At 43.0% G+C, this 21,498-nt stretch overlaps 1 protein-coding gene across 1 annotated transcript in view; it reads right to left on the bottom strand.

Annotated features, from left to right (window-relative positions):
- Positions 1 to 20,743, bottom strand: part of eda (ectodysplasin A) — a 250,529-nt gene extending 229,786 nt beyond the window's left edge. The window contains exon 1 of the mRNA XM_059976828.1: positions 20,438 to 20,743. Coding sequence (XP_059832811.1) covers positions 20,438 to 20,743 — 306 coding nt within the window. The remainder of the gene's footprint in view (positions 1 to 20,437) is intronic.
- Positions 20,744 to 21,498: the final 755 nt, after the last annotated feature.

The raw sequence follows: 21,498 nt of genomic DNA, 5'->3' as shown, positions 1-21,498 counted from the left end.
CTATGACTACATTTCAAAAAGGATTTCATGTGTGGAAAGGTACTTTGCAATGTGGTGAGGCAACTATATAAAGGCAAGTCCACAAATGAACTCTTACCTCTGCCCTAGTCTGAAGCATTCAAGCACTGAAAGACAACAGAGAGAGGATTTACAGATGAGTTAACATAAATGGTTGTAAAGGGGGTTTCTTCTTTTTTCTTTTGTTAAAAACAGGAATGTTTCTTTGTTGCGAGACAGTGCTGGAAGCTGGTTTGGGTTAAAATTTACTGATAACGAGAATGGTATTCCTTTGTAAACCAAATGGGGATTAATGTTCTTTCTTCTGAGTCTGTAAGCTTTTGTTGACGGGCTTTTGGACAGATCGGCGTGAGGGGGTCGAGAGAGAGGACGCAATGCTGTAAGCTGGGCGAGGATCGGACCCCAAGCGGGGGTCCGAGGCCAGGAGGTACTCCAAGGGGGGGAGGGATGAAGCTAGATGTGCTTGGTTGACCACTCAGAGGGTCCTGAGCTGCGAGTCGAGGAGTTCGGAGGTGATAGAATGGTGGCCAGAAGACTTCAGTAATTGAGCTCCAACGGTTGTGCACGAAGTGGTTTGGACTTTGATAAGTTTGGCGCCTTTTCTTTATTTTTTCTCTTCATATATACTGTATCATTATTAATCACTTAGTTATAGCAACCTTTATAAATTGTACTCATTTAATCGCATATGGTGTACTGTCTGTTTTTGGGCGAGGCGGGGACATCACACAGCATCCACACCAGCTGATTACCCAGTTTGGCGGGGCCGAAGGCTGCTCCCCCTAGACGAGAACGAGTGTGAGCGAGCCTGAGGTGACCCAGGGGGCAACACGGTAATTGCTTCAAGTGTAAGGAATGATGTACACAGTAATGATGCAGCACTGTGATAATGTTTCCAACTCTATCATATGTTTTTGTTTGCCTAAGGGGGAAGGTGAACAGCCAGACGCCATGGTGCATATTGGCATCAACAATTGCAAAATGCAAGTAGATGGAGAAAATCTGGTTGGTGCTGTATCCCAAGAGAGGGAATTTGTAAAATGCCTATAGATGGCTTTCTTTTTTAAGAAAAAAGAATAGCTTGTGGTTGAGCCCACTAGGGGAAATGGCAGTTCTGGATTGCATGTTTTGTAATGACACAGATTTGCTTAGGAAGTTTAAGGTAAAGGAACCCTTAGGAGGCAATTATCATAGTATGATAGAATTCACCCTGTAGTTTGAGAAGGGGAAGCTGAAATCAATTGGATCAATGGAGTAACGGGAATTTAGATATGAGAGAGGAGCTGGCCAAAGTTGATTAGAAGGGGACACTGAAAGGAATAACAGCAGGACAGCGATCGCTGGAGTTTATGGGAGAAAATTCAGAAGGCACAGAAAAGAAAATCTCAAAGATGAAAAATCTAAAGGGAAGATAATGTTACTGTGGGTGAGAAGGGAGGTCAAAGACAGCATTAAAGCAAAAGAGAGGGCAGATAATATACCTAAAATTAATGGGAAGGTAGAGAATTGGGAAGCTTCAAAAAAAAACAGAAGACAACTAAAAAGAGAGAAAAGATGAAATATGAAGGGAAGTAGCCAATGATTTAAAAAAAAGTCACAAAGTATTTTACAAATATATAAAAGAGTAAAAGAGAGACAAGAGTGGATATCAGACTGCTGGAAAATGATGCTGGAGAGGTAGTAATGGAAGATGATGAAATGGCAGATGAATTTAATAGGTATTTTACATCAGAATTCACTGTAGAAGACTGTAGCAGTATGCCAGAAGTCCGAGAGTGTCAGAGGGCAGAATTGAGTGTAATTGCTATTACTGATAAGTAGTATTAGGTGTGGTTGGCATGTGGCCTAGTGGATAAGGCATCGGTCTAGTTATCTGAAGGTCACTGGTTTGAGCCTCAGCTGAAGCAGCGTGTTGTGTCCTTGAACAAAACATTGCTCTGCGACGACGCTGGTGCCAAGTTGCTTTGGTCCTAGTGCCCTTCCCTTGGACAACATCGGTGGCGTGGAGAGGAGAAGGCAAGGCTTGCAGCTTGGGCAACCGCCAGTCTTCCATACAACCCTGCCCAGGCCTGCGCCCTGGAAACCTTCCAAGGCGCAAATCCATGTGTCTCATGAGACTAACGGATGCCTAAAAAAAAATAAGGTGCTTGAGGTAGACAAGGCCTGACGGTAGCAGGCCTTGCACCAGATAGACGACATGACAGGGTTCTGAAAGAGGTTACTGAAGAGATTGTGGAAGCATTAGTGATGGTCTTTCAAGAATCACTAGGTTCTGGAATGGTTCCTGAGGACTGGAAAATTGCAAATTTCACTCCACTCTTTAAGACATGAGGCAGGCAGAAGAAAGGAATTTATAGGCCAGTTCACCTGACTTCAGTGATCGGAAAGCTGTGGGTTCTATTATTAAGCACGAGGTATTGGCAGTTCTTGGAGACACATTGGCAAAGTCAGCATGGGTTTCTAAAGGGGAAATCTTGTCTAACAAATCTTTTCGAATTCTTTGCGGACATAATAAGCAGGATGGACAAAGGAAAATCAGTGGATGTTGTTTATTTGGATTTTCAGAAGGCCAGAGTTAACAGAGTGCCACACGAGGCTGCAAAACAAAATAAGAGCCCATGGTATTATGGAACAGGTGGCACGGATAGAAGATTGGCTGACTAGCAGGAGTCAGAGTGGGACTAAAGGGGGCCTTTTCTGGTTGGCTGCTGGTGACTAGTGATGTGCCACTGGGGTTGGAGTTGGGGCCGCTTCTTCTCACATTGTATGTCAATGATTTGGATGAAGGAATTGATAGCTTTATGGCTAAGTTTGTGGATGATCTGACGACAGGTGGATGGACAGGCAGTGAGGAAGCTGGGTATTTGCAGAAGGACTTGGGACAGATTGGGAGAACGGACAAAGAAGTGGCAGAAGGAATATTATGTAGGGATGTGTACAGTCATGCACTTTGGCAATAGGAATAATGAGGAGGATTATTTTGTAAATGGGGGGGGGGAAAAAAATTCAAAAGTCAGGAGGTGCAGAGGGACTTAGGAGTCCTTCTGCAGGATTCCCTACAGGTTAACTTGCAGGTTGAGTTGGTGGTAAGATAAGTGTGATGTTAGCATTAATCTGGAATATAAGGATTCAAAAGTAAGGAAGTAATGATTAGGGTTTATAAGGCATTGATTGGTCAGACTGCATTTGTAATATTGTGAGCAGTTTTGGGCCCCTTATCCAAGAACAGATATTCTGGGCTTTGAGAGGGTCCAAAAGAGGTTCATCAAAATTATCGTAGGAATGAATGGGTTAACATATGAGGAGCATTTGATGGTTCTGGGCCTGTACTTGCTGGAGTTTAGAAGAATGGGGTGGGGAGGGGGGGGGGGGAAATCGCTTTGAAACCTTTTGAATATTTAAAAGTTTGGATAGAGCAAATGTGGAGAGGAGGTTTCCTATAATGGGGTAGGAGTATCCATTTAGACCAGAGATAAAGCAATATTTCTTCAACCGGGGGGGGGGGGGGTGAATGTGTGGAATTCATTGCTACAGATGGCTATGGAGGCCAAGTCATCGGTTATATTTGAGGCAGAGGTTGATAGGTTCCTGATTAATCAGGGAGAGGGTAGGAGAAACGGATGAGAGTCATGATAGAATGGCAGAGTAGGCTCAATGGGCCGAATGGCCTAATTCTCCTCCTCTGTCTTATGGTCTTGGAGATATAGAAAGGTGGCAGAGGACATTTACCGGGATGCTGCCTGGATTAGAGATTCCGTTTTGTGAGGAAGACGGGGCTTTTCTCTTTGAAGTGAAGGAGGAAGAGTGGGCGACTTGTTAGGGGTGTACAAGGTGATAAGAGGCATATATGAAGTAGACAACCAGCTCCCTTCTTCCCAGGTCAGCAATGGTCCATACCAGAGGGCATAACTTTAGGGTGATTGGACAATAGCATAAAGGGGAAAGCCAGTGGTAGGTTGTTCTTTTTTGGTAAATGCATGGAACACACTGCTGGGTTAGTTGTGGAGACATACACATTAGAGACATTTAAGAGACTATTAGAGGTGCACATGGATGACAGAAAAATGTAGGACAAAAGGATTAAATTGATCTTAGAGTGGGTTAAAAGGACAGCCCAATACAGTGGGCCAAAGGGCCTGTAATCTGCCGTACTGTTCTACGTGCTTTATAAAAAAAAAACTAGGCAAGCACTTGAACCTGAAATAAACAAAAATTCCTGATGGAACTCAAAGGGCCAGGCAGCACTTCTTCATCTTAACTGTCTTCCTGATTGTTCACTTCTCTCTTCAGAAACTGCCTGACACAATGAGTTCCTCCAGCTGCCCACTTGTACCCCAGATGCTTGTGCCTGTAAGTACTTGAATCTCCAAGGTTTAGAAGGGTAAATGGGTTTAGTGCAGAATGGTTGACATGGAAACAAGGCTGAAGGCCTTGTTTTGGTCCTGTACAATTCTCAGATAGTTATATCTTCCCATTCTGCTCTGTGACTTTAATTAATCCAACCCTGTGGCTTTGCTTGACAGCTCAAGCCCTGCATTGTAGACTTTGCTTTGTGAATTAAAGATTAGTTTAAGTCATATACACATACAGTGAACTGCTCTGTTCAGCATCAATGACCAGCATAGTCCAAGATGAGCCGTGTGTAGCCACAAGAGTCACTGTGCCCACCACTTACTAAGTCTAATTTGTACATCTTTTGGAATGTGGGAGGAAACGGGAGCACCCAGAGAAAACCCATGCAATCAGAGGGAGAACGTACAAACTTCTTACAGACCATAGCAGAAATTAAACCCCAATCTTACAGCTGCCAGTGTACCCCCATAATGTGAAGTGTTTTTGTCAGTGTTGTGAATTACATCCAATTACCCTCAGAAAATGATCTTGTGAAATAAATTAGGATGTTTTACTATGCTAACATTATTAATAAAAGATACTGTCGTTAATAACCTTGTCTGTTGAAAATCTAAATGACATGATTTAAAAGAACGATCTATTAACCTGTATATAAACACACTCAATAAACAAAAGTTATATTGATATACAACATACAAACGCTCACATTCAAAATAGCTGAACTAATGTGTCCCTTCATATTTCAGGCATTTCAAATGAGGTTTCAGCACATTGCAATTTGGAAAATGTGCATCAAAAGTTTGAGTGAAGCAAACTGAAACAGATTGTTTTGTTCAGAGGTTTATTTGAAGACACTGTCAAGGTTACAAACAATACTATTAACGAAGGTGGACCAATGATTGTTCAAAGTAAATCTATCATCAAAATATATGCTGTATATGTTACTATGTACTCCCTTGAGATTCATTTTCTTGTGGGCATTCACAGTAAACACAAAGAGACAATAGAATCAATGTAAAGCTGCCAAGATGGAAAAAACAACCAACATGCAAAAGACAAACTGTGCAAATACAAAAAAAAAGCATAATAATAATAGTAATGAATTAATGTTGCAAACACAAGTTGTAGAGTCCTTGCAACTGAGTCCATACGTTGTGGAATCAGTTCAATGTTGGGGTGAGTGAAGTTAACCACTCTGGTTCAGGGATAATAACTGTTCCTGAAGCTAGTGGCGTAGGACCCAAGGCTCCTGCAACTCCTTCCTCCTGCATGGTGGGGGTCCTTGACAGTGGATACAGTTTTCCTGTGAGAACACTGCTTGTAGATGTGCTCAATAGTCAGGAGGGCTTTACCCGTCATGAACTGGGCAGTATCCCCTCATTGTTAGCACTAATGATGCAGGACTGCGACTCCAGGCACTGATGGCGTGTAACTGAACCCAGACCCCGGTAGGGAGCAATGGGGACATTAGTGATCCTGGATTTTGAAGGAAATCAAAATGGAATCCGGTGCAAATACATAATTGATCAGGAGAGAGGAACAGACAATGTTTCACGCTGGAATGTCTCTGTCAGACCTCCAACCTGAAAATGTTGCCCATTTCTTGTTCCACGTTTCTATCAAACACTTTATATCCCGAGGATATTCCGAAGAGTCTCAAAGAATTCTTGATACCTGAAGTACACTGAAGTCCAACAAAATTAACAACCTGCACGAAACAGCAATGAAGTCAATGAGCAGGCAATCTAGTTGTTAATGAGTCAGACGGAGGAATGTTAAATGTATCTATTACATGGGCTTCTTCATCAGTTTCTGTACATTCCTCTTGAAGTGGATCAGGAAGTGGAAGTCAGAACACACAGCAGTACTCCTTGAGGGGTCAGTGTGTAAAGGGTGAGCAGCTGCAATTTCCTGGGCATCAGCCTCTCACCTTGGACCAATATACAGATGCCATCACAACACTAAGTCATTAAGAGTTTGAGATTTGGTATGTCAAAGACTCCTTCTACAGATGTATAGTGGAGAGCATATGATTTGTTGCATCACAATGGAGGCTCTCATATAGAGGATTGCAAAAGGCTGCAAAGGATCATAAACTCGGCCCACAATTCTTTCTTTCACTGAGCACATCTTCAAGAGGCAGTGTCCCAAGAAGGCAGCATTTATCAATCAGGCCCCTCACCACCTCGGACACGCCCTCTTCTCATTATTAGCATCAGGGAGGAGGTACAGAAGCCTGAAGACTCACACTCAATGTTCTATGAGCAGGTTCTTCCATCAGATTTCAGAAGTATGTATGAACTTGTGAACACCGCCGCATAACTCGCCTTTTGCGCTATTTCATATTTATTTTTGTAACGAACTAATTTTACATCCCGCACTGCTTCCGCAAAACAACAAATTTTACAACTTACACACGAGTGAATCTGCAGATGCTGGAAATAAATAAAAACACAAAATGCTGGCAGAACTCAGCAGGCCAGACAGTGTCGTCACTACTTCCTCGCACAGATGCCAGCATCTTGTGTTTTTATTTTTTTTAAATCTTACAACATACGCTAGTGACAGTAATCTAATTCTGAACTTCTGACGTGCTTGCAGAATGAATCAAGCATGAATTCACCTACAATTTTGTCCAAGCACTAACAGCTATCTGATTAGGTTGGTCAGGGTCGGCCATGGATGTTGCATCCCAGCTGTCTAGATATGCAAGCCTGGGCAGTACAACATGGAGAGGAAGCTGTTGACCACGTGGCAAGATCTCCCTCCCCGTGTATCTGATGAGCCCAAAGGAATGGCGGACACAGATACATTCGGACAGAATCTGAAACTTGAGAACAGCAATGCAGAAGGAAAAATAAAAGCACAAAATACTGGTAGTATTCAGCAGGTGACCAGTGGAGAGGAAAACAATGTAATCGCCTAAGTTAGTGACACTGTTCAAATGTCATTCCTTGACTTCAGTATTTTCCTTCAAATTTTTTGTACTCTTCTTATAAAAGTAATTTCTCATCTTCAATAATTATTATAAAAAACAAAATAATTTACAAGAACCAGCAAGTAAAACATCATACTGAATATGAAAGTTGTCATAAAATCAAGTCATTTGAAATCTGTCTAAGTGACTGCTATTAATCAATCTTCACAAAATCCTATTTACTTTGTTTATCAAATACAAGTCAAATATTTGTAACAGTTTCCCCCATCTATTTTCTTGAAATGCAGTAACCTTTCTCCAGGTGAAGTTCTCTCAATTACGACGACCTTTCAATAATGTGGTTTCTTTTTGTGTTGAGTTAGCTTTCCTATTGTTATTTAAGCTGTCTTGTCCTTCAATCTATGAATTCCATCCCCCCCCCCCCCCCAGACTCTGGGTCTACAACATTTTCTCTCCCAATTCTTCATTTCTGATGAAAGATCCAAAACATGTCTCTATTTTCAGATACATCTTGACCTGCTGCGTAGCTCCAGCATATCCTGCCTTTATTACAATGCCTTGCACAAGTGAGGATTTCTTTTTTTATTATTACTGGGCACCTTCGCTAACCTTGATCTTATTTTCAACCACTATCTACCTGTGCCTCTTGCAACAGAAACCACTTAACAAGAGTTCCTCTCCCTTCTTTGAGGGCTATAACTGCAGTACTGCCAAAATATTTAACACAACATTCTCCTTAATAAGGATCGCTTGTATTAATTTTGCCTCAGAGCATTAAGCAGTGATTTTACCAATGAGGTAATTTAATCAAAATGTCATTCTGTTGACTTACTGCCAAACCCTTCTAGCAGAAGCCTGTTAAGTCTGGAGGAGTTAGACATCTCATCAAAAGAGTTAAACATCTTGTACTCCATAATTACACCACCATAGAACAGCCTTCAAAAACGTGTACTTATTCAACCTAAGCTCAAGAGATTCTGCCATTGCTGGAAATTCAGAGCAACAGACACACGAAATGCTGGAGGAGCTCAGGCCAGACAGCATCTGTGGAATGTAATAAATTGTCAATTTCATGGGCTGAGACCCTTAGGGAAGGAGTACAAGCTTTAAGGTGATAGGTGAAGCCAGATGAGTTGTGGAGGCTGGATGAAGGTGATATGGGGAAAGGGCTGGACAAGAAGGAATCTGACATGACAGAAGAGTGGACCACAGGAGAAAAAGCTGCTCACAATTTTTGGTTACTCTAAATGCCTGTGATTGCATCGATCTGCTACAATCTGTCAACTTGTGGTTGTGCCAAGTAACCTCAGAAATAGCAAGTTATTGTCGGTACATCACACAAATCTCATCCCTGCACATTAGTGGGATTAACACTAGGTATATGCTCTCAGATGTGCATTCCTGCAATTAGCAACTTTGAAAACTTGAAAATATCTCCAAAATAAGCAGCATGAAAAAAAAATTGGTAGAACAAAGTATATGTTAGGGCATCATTTTTTAGTCATTAAAAATCTTTGCAACTCTGAACATTGTTTTTGTTTCAAACACTAAACATATTTAACATAGGACACTTTAGTATTTTACACATATTTGAGGAAGAAAAATAAAGTGTATAGGGTAAGAAGACTCTGCAGAGAATTAAGAGCAAACCAGCAATGGAATTTTACATTTCCTTTCTACTGTAATATTTGCTACAGCTGGAATGGTCACTAACCCAGTTCCTGACAGCTTCAACATTCGGATGTGGTTTCTTTGAATGGTAGTACAAGGAAACTGAGAAGCACAATGAAGCCTTGAGGTACAGTGTAGAGCTCCCTTTCTGTTCATTTCTCTGGCAAGCTCATATATCAGTGTTTTCTTCTCTTGAGTAATTCAGTAAAAAGTTCCATGATGCTTCTTCACCTCCCACCTTCTTTCTCAAAACAGCCAAATCTTGCTGTATCCCAGATTTCTGCTGATCCTCTTGGGCATAGGACCATATAGTCAGAGCGTTGCCCCTTATGCCCACCAAGTCTATACAGACCGTCTCAATTGCCTGCATTAACTCTGTATCCATATCCTGCTTTGCTTTGTCCATGTAAGTGCTTGTCTAGATGACTTCTGAATGCAGTGACCATACCTGATATCTCCAATTCCTCTGGCAGCAAGTTCCCAATATCAGCCATTCAGGTAGGGAAAAAAAGTGCTCTCCTCCAATCCCATTTAATGCTCCTCCCTCTCCCCTTAAATCTATACTACTACTATGAGAATAAAGTTTCTGACCATCTAACTTATCTATGCCTCTTTTAAGCTGATGTACTATCAAGTCAATGCCCTCCCCTGCTTCTTCAAGGGAAAACAAAGGCCGTACAGTCGGCCCTCCTCATCCACAAGTTCCGCATGCGCGAATTCAACCAATCGCGAACCAAGAAAACCCGGAAGTGCTCTTGCAGCACTTGTTGTTCGAGCATCTGCAGACTTTTTTTTCTTGTCATTATTCCCTAAACAATGCAGTATAACAAATATTTTACACAGCATTTACATTGTATTAGGTATTATAAGTAATCTAGAGATGATTTAAAGTATACGGGAGGATGTGCGGTTATCGTGGATTGGGATTGAAAAAAAATTGGTAGTTCTCTTACTAAGTTGGAATAGGTACATCCGGTATTATTTAGCGTCAGTTAGTCAAAAGTTTGTCTTAGTATATATTTTACCTTTCTATGTATATAAAATGCTTAAGAATGAATGTTTCAGCACTGAGCTCAGGAAAGTTCGATCCAGTGACAGATCGCTCCCTAGCGCACTCTCCATCCGTGCCTGTTTGATGTGGAGAATCAAAAACCCAAAACCCAATAATTAAACCACTGCATTGCTTAGTAATAATTGTAGCCTTCATCAGGCCAAGGCCGTTCTCACTTTCTCCTTTAAAATTGTTCTGATTGTTGACTGACTGTAGCCTGACGCTTTTCCAATGACTGATGGTGTTTCACCTCTTTCTGATTGCTTTATTATTTCCACTTTATTTTCAATCATGATTATTTTCGTGAACAGAAACACTGCGGATTCAGAGCTCCACCACTGGGTCCTAATGCATTAAGACAGGTTGAATAAGGGACTTGAGCGTCCACATTTTTTTGGTATCCGCGAGGGGTCCTGGAACCAATCTCTCACGGATAAGGAGGGCCGACTGTATATCCCATCTCTCCTTATAACTACAGTCCCTCCACTCTGGGCAATATTCTCTGCACCCGCTCAGGGTTCACATCCTTCCTATAGTGTAGCAAGCAGAACAACCACCCCCCCCCCCCAAAACTCACATTCCACGTGTGATCTAACATGTATTTCCCCAAGATCCAAATAAACTCCAAACTTTCATATTCTGTGCTCTGACCTATGTAGGAAAACATGGATGGAACATAGGACTTGAACCCAAAGATCTCTGTTCCTTAACGTCTTCCATTCCCATCTTACTTCCCAAATTCCATTACCTCACACTTGCCAGGATTAAACTCTGCCCAACTTTCCGTCTGAACTATATCATTATCCTTAGACAACCTTCCACACTAGTCACAACTCTACCAACACCCGTGTCAACTGCATACTTAATCATACCCACTGCACTTACATTCAAGGCATTCATATAAATTACAAACAGCTGGTGTCTAACACTGATCACTGTAGTAAACCATGAGTCACAAGATTCAAATCAAAAAAAAGCATGCTTCATCCTTACCCGTCACCAAGACACTTTTGGATCCAAACTGAGCCAGTTAGCCTGACGTCCACTTAATGTTCTGAATCAACCAACCAAAAAGGCTTATCAAATGCTTTTCTAAAGTTCTTGCAGACAATGTCTATTATCCTGCTTTCATCAATCTTTGTTATCTCCTCAAAAAAAAACCCAGTCAAATTAATGAGGCAGGACTGCTCCTAACCACCGTCAACAGTCCCTGCCTTTCCAAATGTACATAAATCCTTCAACACACACAAAATTCTGGAAGAACTCAGCAGGTCAAGCAGCATTTCTGGAAAATGAGAACAGGCCATTAACGTTTCAGGCCAAAATGTCAACTGTACTCTTTTCCCATAGTTGCTGCCTGCCCTGCTGAGTTCCTCCAACATTTTGTGTGTGTTGCTTGGATTTCCAGCACCTGCAGATTTACTCTGGTTTCAGTATTTTCTCCAATAATTTTCATACCATTGATAAACTCACTGGTCTGTGGTTACCAAGCTTATCCCTGCTTATCTTCTTTTAAAAAAAAGGGAGGGGGGGGGGAAGGAACAACAATATAAATTGTGTAGTTTCCTAGCATCTCTGCAAAGGAACTTAAACAGCATAGAAGCAGCCCCTTGGCCCACCAAATTCATCTGACCTTCAGAGCATCTATTTGTATTAAGTCTAACCAATCTCCTTTTATCCTCCATTGATTCACCCCCTCCCCCAGATTCTACCACGCAAGCTCAGGGCTATTTCACAACGGTCAACTTCCTAGCAACCTGCACCTCCTCACCTCTTTGGGATGGGGGGTGGGGGGGTGGATTAAACAAGATTGGAACACATAGGAAACTAATGCAGGCACATGGGAGAAGGTACAAACGCCACAGTGGTGAAGATTTAGCCTGGTTTACTGGAGCTCTGAGAGAACAACCAGTCCAGCCCTTGTGCAAACCCTCCTCCATTTCTTTGAATGCCGCCTACGTTGACATCAGGTGAGTTTGCACCCCACAGACAAGGATACCACATCTGGAGGAGTTACAATGTCCTTTCCTCTTCGCTCCTTCCAAAGTCCTTCCATATTGGCATTTCTCCATGGAAACTGAGCCACTTTTTCAGAAAAAACTGACTGGCAAAAGTAAAAAGAAACAACCCGACTTGTGGCTGGTTACACAAATGAAGTACAGTCGGCCCTCCTTATCCGCGAGTTCCGCATGCGCGAATTCAACCAACTGCGAATCGGGAAAACCTGGAAGTGCTCTTCCAGCACTTGTTGTTTGAGCATGTACAGACTTCTTTTTCTTGTCATTATTCCTTAAACAATGCAGTATAACAACTATTTTACACAGCACTTATATTGTATTAGGTATTATAAGTAATCTAGAGATGATTTAAAGTAAACGGGAGGATGTGCATAGGTTATCATAGATCAGGATCGAAAAAAAAGCAGAAGTTCTCTTACTAAGTAAGTTGGAACAGGTACATCCGGTATTATTTAGCATCAGTTAGTCAAACGTTTCTCTTAGTATCTAGTATATATTTTACCTTTCTATGCATATAAAACACTTAAGAACGTATGTTTCAGCGCAGGCTCAGAAATGGAAGTTCCTAAGTTCGATCCATAAAAACATAGAAAATAGGCGCAGGAGTAGGCCATTCAGCCCTTCGAGCCTTCACCACCATTCAGTATCAAGGCTGATCATCCAACTCAGAACCCTGTACCTGCTTTCTCTTCATAGCCCCGATCCCACAAGGGCCATATCTAACTCCCTCTTAAATATAGCCCATGAACTGGCCTCAACTGTTTCCTGTGGCAGAGAATTCCACAGATTCACCACTCTCTGTGTGAAGAAGTTTCTCCTCATCTCGGTCATAAAAGGCTTCCCCTTTATCCTTAAACTGTGACCCCTCATTCTGGACTTCCTCAACATTGGGAACAATCGTTCTGCATCTAGCCTGTCCAATCCCTTTAGAATTTTATACTTTTCCATAAGATCCTCACTCAATCTTCTAAATTCCAGCAAGTATAAGCCTGGTCGATCCAGTCTTTCTTCATATGAAAGTCCTGCCATCCCAGGAATCAATCTAGTGAACCTTCTTTGTACTCTCTCTATGGCAAGAATACCTTTCCTCAGATTAGGGGACCAAAACTGCACACGATACTCCAAGGTGTGGTCTCACCAAGGCCTTGTACAACTGCAGTAGAACCTCCCTGCTCCTGTACTCAAATCCTCTTGCTATGAATGCCAACATACCATTCGCTTTTTTCACTGCCTGCTCTACCTGCATGCCCACTTTCAATGACTGGTGTACAATGACACCCAGGTCTCGTTGCATCTCCCCTTTTCCTAATCGGCCACCATTCAGATAATAATCTGTTTTCCTGTTCTTGCAAGCAAAGTGGATAACCTCACATTTATCCACATTAAATTGCACCTGCCATGAATTTGCCCACTCACCTAACCTATCCAAGTCACCCCGCATCTTCTTAGCATCCTCCTCACAGCTAACACCGCCGCCCAGCTTCGTGTCATCCGCAAACTTGGAGATGCTGCATTTAATTCCCTCGTCTAAATCATTAATATATATTGTAAACAACTGGGGTCCCAGCACTGAGCCTTGTGGTACCCCACTAGTCACTGACTGCCATTCTGAAAAGGTCCCGTTTACTCCCACTCTTTGCTTCCTGTCTGACAACCAATTCTCTATCCACATCAATACCATACCCCCAATACCACGTGCTTTAAGTTTGCATACTAATCTCTTGTGTGGGACCTTGTCAAAAGCCTTTTGAAAATCTAAATATACCACATCCATTGGTTCTCCCCTATCCACTCTACTAGTTACATCTTCAAAAAATTCTATAAGATTCGTCAGACATGATTTTCCTTTCACAAATCCATGCTGACTTTGTCTGATGATTTCACCTCTTTCCAAATGTGCTGTTATCACATCTTTGATAACTGACTCTAACATTTTCCCCACCACCGACGGCAGGCTAACTGGTCTATAATTCCCCGGTTTCTCTCTCCCTCCTTTTTTAAAAAGTGGGGTTACATTAGCCACCCTCCATTCCTCAGGAACTAATCCAGAATCTAAAGAGTTTTGAAAAATAACCATTAATGCATCCACTATTTCTTGGGCTACTTCTTTAAGCACTCTGGGATGCAGACCATCTGGCCCTGGGGATTTATCTGCCTTTAATCCCTTCAATTTACCTAACACCACTTCCCTACCAACATGAATTTCCCTCAGTTCCTCCGTCTCACTAGACCCTCAGTCCCCTACTATTTCCAGAAGATTATTTATGTCCTCCTTAATGAAGGCAGAACCAAAGTAGTTATTCAATTGGTCTGCCATGTCCTTATTCCCCATGATCAATTCACCTGTTTCTGACTGTAAGGGACCTACATTTGTCTTAACCAATCTTTTGCTTTTCACATATCTCTCAAAGCTTTTACAGTCAGTTTTTATGTTCCCTGCCAGCTTTCTCTGAATCTTTTTTCCCTTTCCTAATTACGCCCTTTGTCCTCCTCTGCTGGACTCTGAATTTCTCCCAGTCCTCTGGTGTGCCGCTTTTTCTGGCTAATTTGTACTTTGTATGTTTCTTCTTTGGAATTGATACTATCCCTAATTTCCCTTGTCAGCCACGGGTGTACTACCTTCCCTGGTTTATTCTTTTGCCAAACTGAGATGAACAATTGTTGTAGTTCATCCATGCAATCTTTAAATGCTTGCCATTGCATATCCACTGTCAACCCTTCAAGTATCATTTGCCAGTTTATCTTAGCTAATTCACATCTCATACCTTCAAAGTTACCCTTCTTTAAGTTCAGAACCTTTGTTTCTGAATTAACTATGTCACTCTCCATCTTCCACCATATTATGGTCACTCTTACCCAAGGGGCCTCGCATGACAAGATTGCTAACTAACCCTTCCTCATTGCTCAATACCCAATCTAGAATGGCCTGCTCTCTAGTTGGTTCCTCGACATGTTGGTTCAGAAAACCATCCCGCATACATTCCAAGAAATCCTCTTCCACAGCACCCTTACCAATTTGGTTCACCCAATCTATGTGTAGATTGAAATCACCCATTATAACTACTGTTCCTTTATTGCACGCATTTCTAATTTCCTGTTTAATGCCATCCCCAACCTCACTACTACTGTTAGGTGGCCTGTACACAACTCCCACCAGCGTTTTCTGCCCCTTAGTGTTATGCAGCTCTACCCATATCAATTCCACATCCTCCAGGCTAACGTCCTTCCTTTCTATTGCATTAATCTCCTCTCTAACCAGCAATGCTACCCCACCTCCTTTTCTTTCCTGTCTATCCCTCCTGAATATTGAATATCCCTGGATCCAGTGACAGATCACTTCCGAGCACGCTCTCCATCTGTGCATGGTTGATGTGGAGGATCAAAAACCCAAAACCCAATAATTAAACCACTGCATTGCTTAGTAATAATTGTAGCTTTCATTGGGGCAGGGCCTTTCTCACTTTATCCTTTAAAATTTTTCAGATCGTTGACTGACTGTAGCTTAACGCTTTTCCAATAACCGATGGCGTTTCGCTATCTTTCTGATCGCTTTATTACTTCTACTTTATTTTCAATCGTGATCGCGATTATTTTCGTGAACAGAAACACTGCAGATTCAGAGCTCTGGCACTGGGTCCTAATGTCCCCGCATTGAGACAGATTGAACAAGGAACTTGAGCATCCGCGTTTTTTGGTGTCTGCGAGGGGTCCTGGAACCAATCTCTCACGGATAAGAAGGGCCAACTGTATGGAATGGAGGAAAAAAAAATTGTGCCTGTCTGCGAGAAGGAATATCTGATGATGACAGGTTCTGGAGCTGGAGGATGGGAGCATTCAAAAGGTGAACTAAAGCAGCACTTAGAAAACGATTTAGAAATAAAAACATAGAAAACCTACAGCACAATACAGGCCCTTAGGCCCACAAAGTTGAGCTGAACATGTCCCTACCTCAGAAATTACAGGACTTCCCCATAGCCCTCTATTTTTCTAAACTCCATGTACCTATCCAAAAGTCTCTTAAAAGACCCTATTGTATCTGCCTCCACCACCGTCGCCGGCAGCCCATTCCACGCACTCACCACTGTGAGTAAAAAATCTTACCCCTGACATCTCCTCTCTACCTATGCCCCAGCACCTTAAACCTGTGTCCTCTTGTGGCAACCATTTCAGCCCTGGGAAAAAGCCTCTGACTATCTACACGATCAATGCCTCTCATCATCTTATACACCTCTATCAGGTCACCTCTCATCCTCCGTCACTCCAAGGAGAAAAGGCCGAGTTCACTCAACCTATTCTCATAAGGCATGCTCCCCAGTCCAGGCAACATTCTTGTAAATCTCCTCTGCACCCTCTCTATGGCTTCCAAATCCTTCATGTGGTGAGGCGACCAGAACTGAGCACAGTACTCCAAGTGGGGTCTGACCAGGGTCCTACATAGCTGCAACATTACCTCTCGGCTCCTAAATTCAATTCCACGATTGATGAAGGCCAATACACCGTACACCTTCTTAACCACAGAATCAACATGTGCAGCTGCTTTGAGCGTCATATGGACTGAGACCCCAAGATCCCTCTAATCCTCCACACTGCCAAGAGCCTTACCATTAATACTATATTCTGCCATCATGTTTGACCTACCAAAATGAATCACTTCACACTTACCTGGGTTGAACTCCATTTGCCACTTCTCAGCCCAGATTTGCATCCTATTAATGTCCCACTGTAACCTCTGACAGCCCTCCACACTATCCACAACACCTCCAACCTTTGAGTCATCAGCAAACTTACTAACCCATCCCTCAACTTCTTCATCCAGGTCACTTATAAAAATCACTAAGAGTAAGGGTCCCAGAACAGATCCCTGAGGCACACCACTGGTGGCCGACCTCCAAACAGAATATGACCCATTTACACCACTCTTTGCCTTCTGTGGGCAAGCCAATTCTGGATCCACAAAGCAAGCTCCCCTTGGATCCCATGCCTCCTTACTTTCTCAATAAGCCTTGCATGGAGCACCCTATCAAATACCTTGCTGAAATCCATATACACTTCATCTACTGCTCTTGAGTCTTGTGCCTTAGTCACATCCTCAAAAATTCAATCAGGCTCGTAAGGCACAACCTTCCCTTGACAAAGCCATGCTGACTTCTCCTAATCATATTATACCTCTCCAAATGTTCATAAATCCTACCTCTCAGGATCTTCTCCATCAACTTACCACCCACTGAGGTAAGACTCACTGATCTATAATTTCCTGGGCTATCTCTACTCCCTTTCTTGGATAAAGGAACAACATTCATAACCCTCCAATCCTCCAGAACTTCTCCCGTCCCCGATGATGCAAAGATCATCGCCAGAGGCTTAGCAATGTCCTCCCTCCCCTCCCACAGTAGCCTGGGGCACATCCCGTCCAGTCCCAGTGACTTATCCAACTTGATGCTTTCCAAAAGCTCCCACACATCCTCATTCTTATATCTACATGCTCAAACTTTTCAGTCTGCTGAAAGTCATCACTACAATCACCAAGATCCATTTCCATAGTGAATACTGAAGTAAATAATTCATTAAGTACTTCTGCTATCTCCTCCAGTTCCATACGCACTTTTCTACTGTCACACTTGATAGGTCCTATTCTTTTACGTCTTATCTTCTTGATCTTCACAAACTTGTAGAATGCCTTGGGGTTTCCCTTAATCCTGCTCTCTAAAACCTTCTCATGGCCCCTCCTGGCTCTCCTAATTTCCTTCTTAAACTCCTTCCTATTAGCCTTATAATCTCCTAGATCGCTAACATTACCTAGCTCTCTGAACCTTTTGTAAGCTTTTCTTTTCTTCTTGACTAAATTGATTACAGCCTTTTTTATACCATGGTTCCCGTACCTTACCGAAACTTCCCTGTCTCATTGCAATGTACTTATACAGAACTCCACACAAATATCCCCGAATATTTGACACATCTCTTCCATACTTTTCCCTGAGAACATCTGTTTCCAATTTAAGCATCCAATTTCCTGCCTGATAGCCTCATAATTCCCCTTACTCCGATTAAACGCTTATCTAAAAACACAAAATGCTGGCAGAACTCAACAGGCCAGACAGCATCTATGGGAGGAGGTAGTGACGACGTTTCAGGCCGAAACCCTTCATCAGGAGTGAAGTAACATGGGATGGTCAAGGGGGGATAAGAAATGGGGGGAGGGATGAAGTACAGAGCTGGGAAGTGATAGGCTGAAGGGAAATGGGCTGGGGGGGGGGAAGGTGGAGAATTATGGGAAATAAAAGAGAAAGAAAGGTAGGGTTGGGGGCAGATTATAGTGAGGGGGGGTAAAGGAGAAAGAGAACCAGACTAAAATTATAGATAGGGATGGGGTAGGGGGAGGGCAGGGGTATCAACAGAGGTCTGTGAGACGATACCCCTGCCCCCCTTACCCCCAGCTCTCTACTTCATCCCTCCCCCCACTTCTTATCCCCCCTCGACCATCCCATGTTTCTTTACTCCTGATGAAGGGTTTCGGCCCGAAACGTCGTCACTACCTCCTCCCATAGATGCTGTCTGGCCTGCTGAGTTCTGCCAGCATTGTGTTTTTATTTATTTCCAGCATCTGCAGATTCACTCGTGTTGCCTTTAAATGCTTATCTAACCTGTCTGTTCCTATCTCTCTCCAATGCTATTGTAAAGGAGACAGAATTATGATCACCATCTCTAAAATGTTCTCCCACTGAATGACCTGACACCTGACCAGGTTCATTTCCCAATACCAGATCAAGTACAGCCTCTCCTCCAGTAGGATAATCTAAATATTGTGTCAAGAAACCTTCCTGAACATACCTAACAAACTCCACCCAATCTGAACCCCTTGCTCTAGGGGAGATCTCAATCGATATTTGGGAAATCAGAATCTCCCATCACGACAACTCTTATTATTACAGCTTTCCAGGATCTGTTTCCTATCTGCTCCTTGATATCCCTGTTACTATTGGGCGGCCTATAAAAAACACCCAGTAAAGCTATTGACCCCTTCCTATTCCTAAACTCCACCCACAGAGACTCCGTAGACAATCCCTCCATGGCGCCTACCTTTTCTGCAGCTGTGACACCATCTCTGATCAATAGTTCCACACCCCCACCTCTTTTGCCTCCCTCCCTGTCCTTTCTGAAACATCTAAAACCGGGTACTTGAAGTAGCCATTCCTGTCCCTGAGTCCTCCAAGTCTCTGTAATGGTCACCACATCATATCAACAAGTACTGATCCATGCTCTGAGCTCATTCACTTTGTTCATAACACTCCTTGCGTTAAAATACACATCTCCAACCGTCAGTCTGAGCGAGTCCCTTCTCTATCACCTGCCTATCCTCCCTCTCGCACTGTCTCCAAGCTTTCTCAGTTTGTGATCCAACTGCCTCTTCCCCAGTCTCTTCAGTTCTGTTCCCACTGTGGTGAACTACATATACCTGTCTGGACACGCCCCCCCCCCCACTGCTCCTGTGGCTCCTCCCACAGACCCCTGTATAAAGGCGATTGAGGCCTGAGCCCAGCCTCTCAGTCTCCAGGATGTAGTACGGTGGTCAATTACTGCTTGTTCTTTCTTCTAGTCAATAAAAGCCAATATCTTGCCTGGCATCTCGGAGAATTATTGATGGTGCATCACCCACCTCCCAGCCATCCTAGTTTAAACTCTCAGCCAAGTTATTGGTCCCCCTGAGATTCAAGTGCAACCCATCCTTTTTGTACAAGTCACACCTGCCCCAAAAGAGGTCCCAATGATCCAGAAATCTGAATCCCTGCACCCTGCTCCAATCCCTCAGCCACGAATTTATCCTCCACCTCATCCTATTCCTATTCTCACTGTCGCGTGGCACAGGTAGTAATCCCTCGATTATTACCTTTGCGGTCCTGCTTCTCAACTCGCTGTAGTCTTTTTTTTCCCAGGACCTCTTCACTTTTCCTGCCTATGTCATTGGTACCAATATGTACCACGACTTCTGGTTGTTCTCCCTCCCACCGAAGGACGGTGGACACGATCCGAAACATCCCGGCCCCAGACACCTGGGAGGCAAACTGCCATCCGAGTTTCCTTCCTCCGCCAGCAGAACGCTGGATTATTATTCCAATAAACACTACGTTTCAATAAAATTGCAGTAACATTCCAAATGATTAAGTAAACCTCACAGCTCGTTTTAAAGGGATTTGATGAGCAGTAGGTAATCGATTGTTTTGATAATGGAAATTCCAATCTAATTGTATGAATGTTGCTAAACAAATTACTTGGCTGAATAAAAGCCCACATCAAAAAGAGTTCGAATCGCATCACTAAAGCTCAAGTCAGCAAACACAGTGCCACATTCCTGCGACGGCGTCAGCAGATTGAGAAAGGGACCCCACTCACCTCGGGAGCAGCGGCGGCGGCAGCAGCAGCAGCTGATCGCGTTTCCCACTCAGGCTTGTTCTCAGGACGGGTACCATCCGGTGTTGGTGCGCCTGAAGTCTCGCTCCTGCTCTGCAGCCTCAGTTCCCGTTTAACCTCGGATCGGAGATCCAAGTAGCAAACTAGAGTGACCAGGTGAAGGCACAGCGACAGCACAAAGAAACTCAGGAAGATACCACAGTTATTGCACTGCTTCCTGCAGCTGCAAGTTGTGGGAAGATCTTTTTCGCAGTTTAAAAGTTTTCCCTCGAAACTTTTCGTTGGCATTTTTAGAACTTACAAACCAAAAAGTTTTTTTTTAATTCTAAAACACAAAATGTAATTGACTTTTTCTTAACTCCGTTTAGTTCTCAACAGCAGCACCTTACTGCGCTGAAGTCACTCAGAAGTGAGTGGTCAATTCTGGGAGACTGACTGAGGTTAAAAGCACATGTCGATCAAACCAGCAACAGCCCACCTCACGACTGTCTCCGTTTTCCTATTGGTCTTTTGTTCCGTCCATCAAATAAGAGCGTGATAACTCTGGGATCAGTTTGGACAACAATATCATTTTCAAATTCGTTCGGCAGGGATGAGGGCAAAGATTTTTTAAAGCAGGTAAAGGTCAAAGTGCATATTTTATTCGATATAAAATGCTTGCACGTCGACGTCAACCATAGCATGAAACCGGCGCAACTTTACAGGAAACCTTTGGTAGGGGTGGGGGGAATTTTTTTTGTTTATAAATGCACAATTAGCTGATGCGAATTGGACGAAAATGCATGGTCGCATCATTGGTGTGATCGTTCTTGCGACTTCCGGAGCCTTTGTCCTGCGTCAAAGTGTTAAGTATCGATACCCAGCCTGTTACCAACATACCATGTCCTATGCTGGGGAAACCGTGCAGCTAAACTCCCCACATGCTGAGTTACAATTGTCTCTGAATATAAAGAGAAACATGCTGCAGGAATCACCATAGGTTAATTTTTCCTGCAACTTCTTTAGGGCTGTGGTAAGTTATAATATTGCTGAGGTTAAAAAAA

The sequence above is a fragment of the Hypanus sabinus genome, chromosome 8 (genome assembly GCF_030144855.1).
Source record: "Hypanus sabinus isolate sHypSab1 chromosome 8, sHypSab1.hap1, whole genome shotgun sequence".
Lineage (NCBI taxonomy): Eukaryota > Metazoa > Chordata > Chondrichthyes > Myliobatiformes > Dasyatidae > Hypanus > Hypanus sabinus.
The sequence above is the reverse complement of the archived record's forward strand: the minus strand, read 5'-3'. Positions and strand labels throughout refer to the sequence as shown.